A 240-nucleotide genomic window follows, 5' to 3' on the forward strand; every position below is an offset into this window, starting at 1 on the left:
AGCTGCGGGCCGCTGCGCCGACGCCTAACAGACAAAGCCGCTCTCCTTACTCCAGGTAACCAAAACCTCTGCCGCCCTCTGTCCTCTCCTCCCTTCCTATCTTCTCCTATTCTCGCCTTGCTTCCCCCCCCCCCTTTCTCTGTCTCCCCCCCCTTTCCATCCCCTTCTTCCTTCCTCGTCCTTGTATTGAAGGATCATGTTCTTCTTCTTTTCTTTTTTGTATTTCTCCGCTTATTCTCA

The 240-nt window shown here is 53.3% G+C and overlaps 1 protein-coding gene across 2 annotated transcripts in view; it reads left to right on the top strand.

Moving 5' to 3' along the window:
- LOC119585707 (forkhead box protein P1-like) overlaps positions 1–240 on the top strand; it is a gene marked incomplete at its 5' end in the record, with an annotated part of 71,485 nt that overhangs the window by 49,224 nt on the left and 22,021 nt on the right. For both annotated transcript variants that reach the window (XM_037934385.1, XM_037934387.1), the window contains 1 exon segment: positions 1–55. In XM_037934385.1, the coding sequence (XP_037790313.1) occupies positions 1–55 (55 nt within the window).

The sequence above is a fragment of the Penaeus monodon genome, chromosome 20 (assembly GCF_015228065.2).
Source record: "Penaeus monodon isolate SGIC_2016 chromosome 20, NSTDA_Pmon_1, whole genome shotgun sequence".
NCBI lineage: Eukaryota > Metazoa > Arthropoda > Malacostraca > Decapoda > Penaeidae > Penaeus > Penaeus monodon.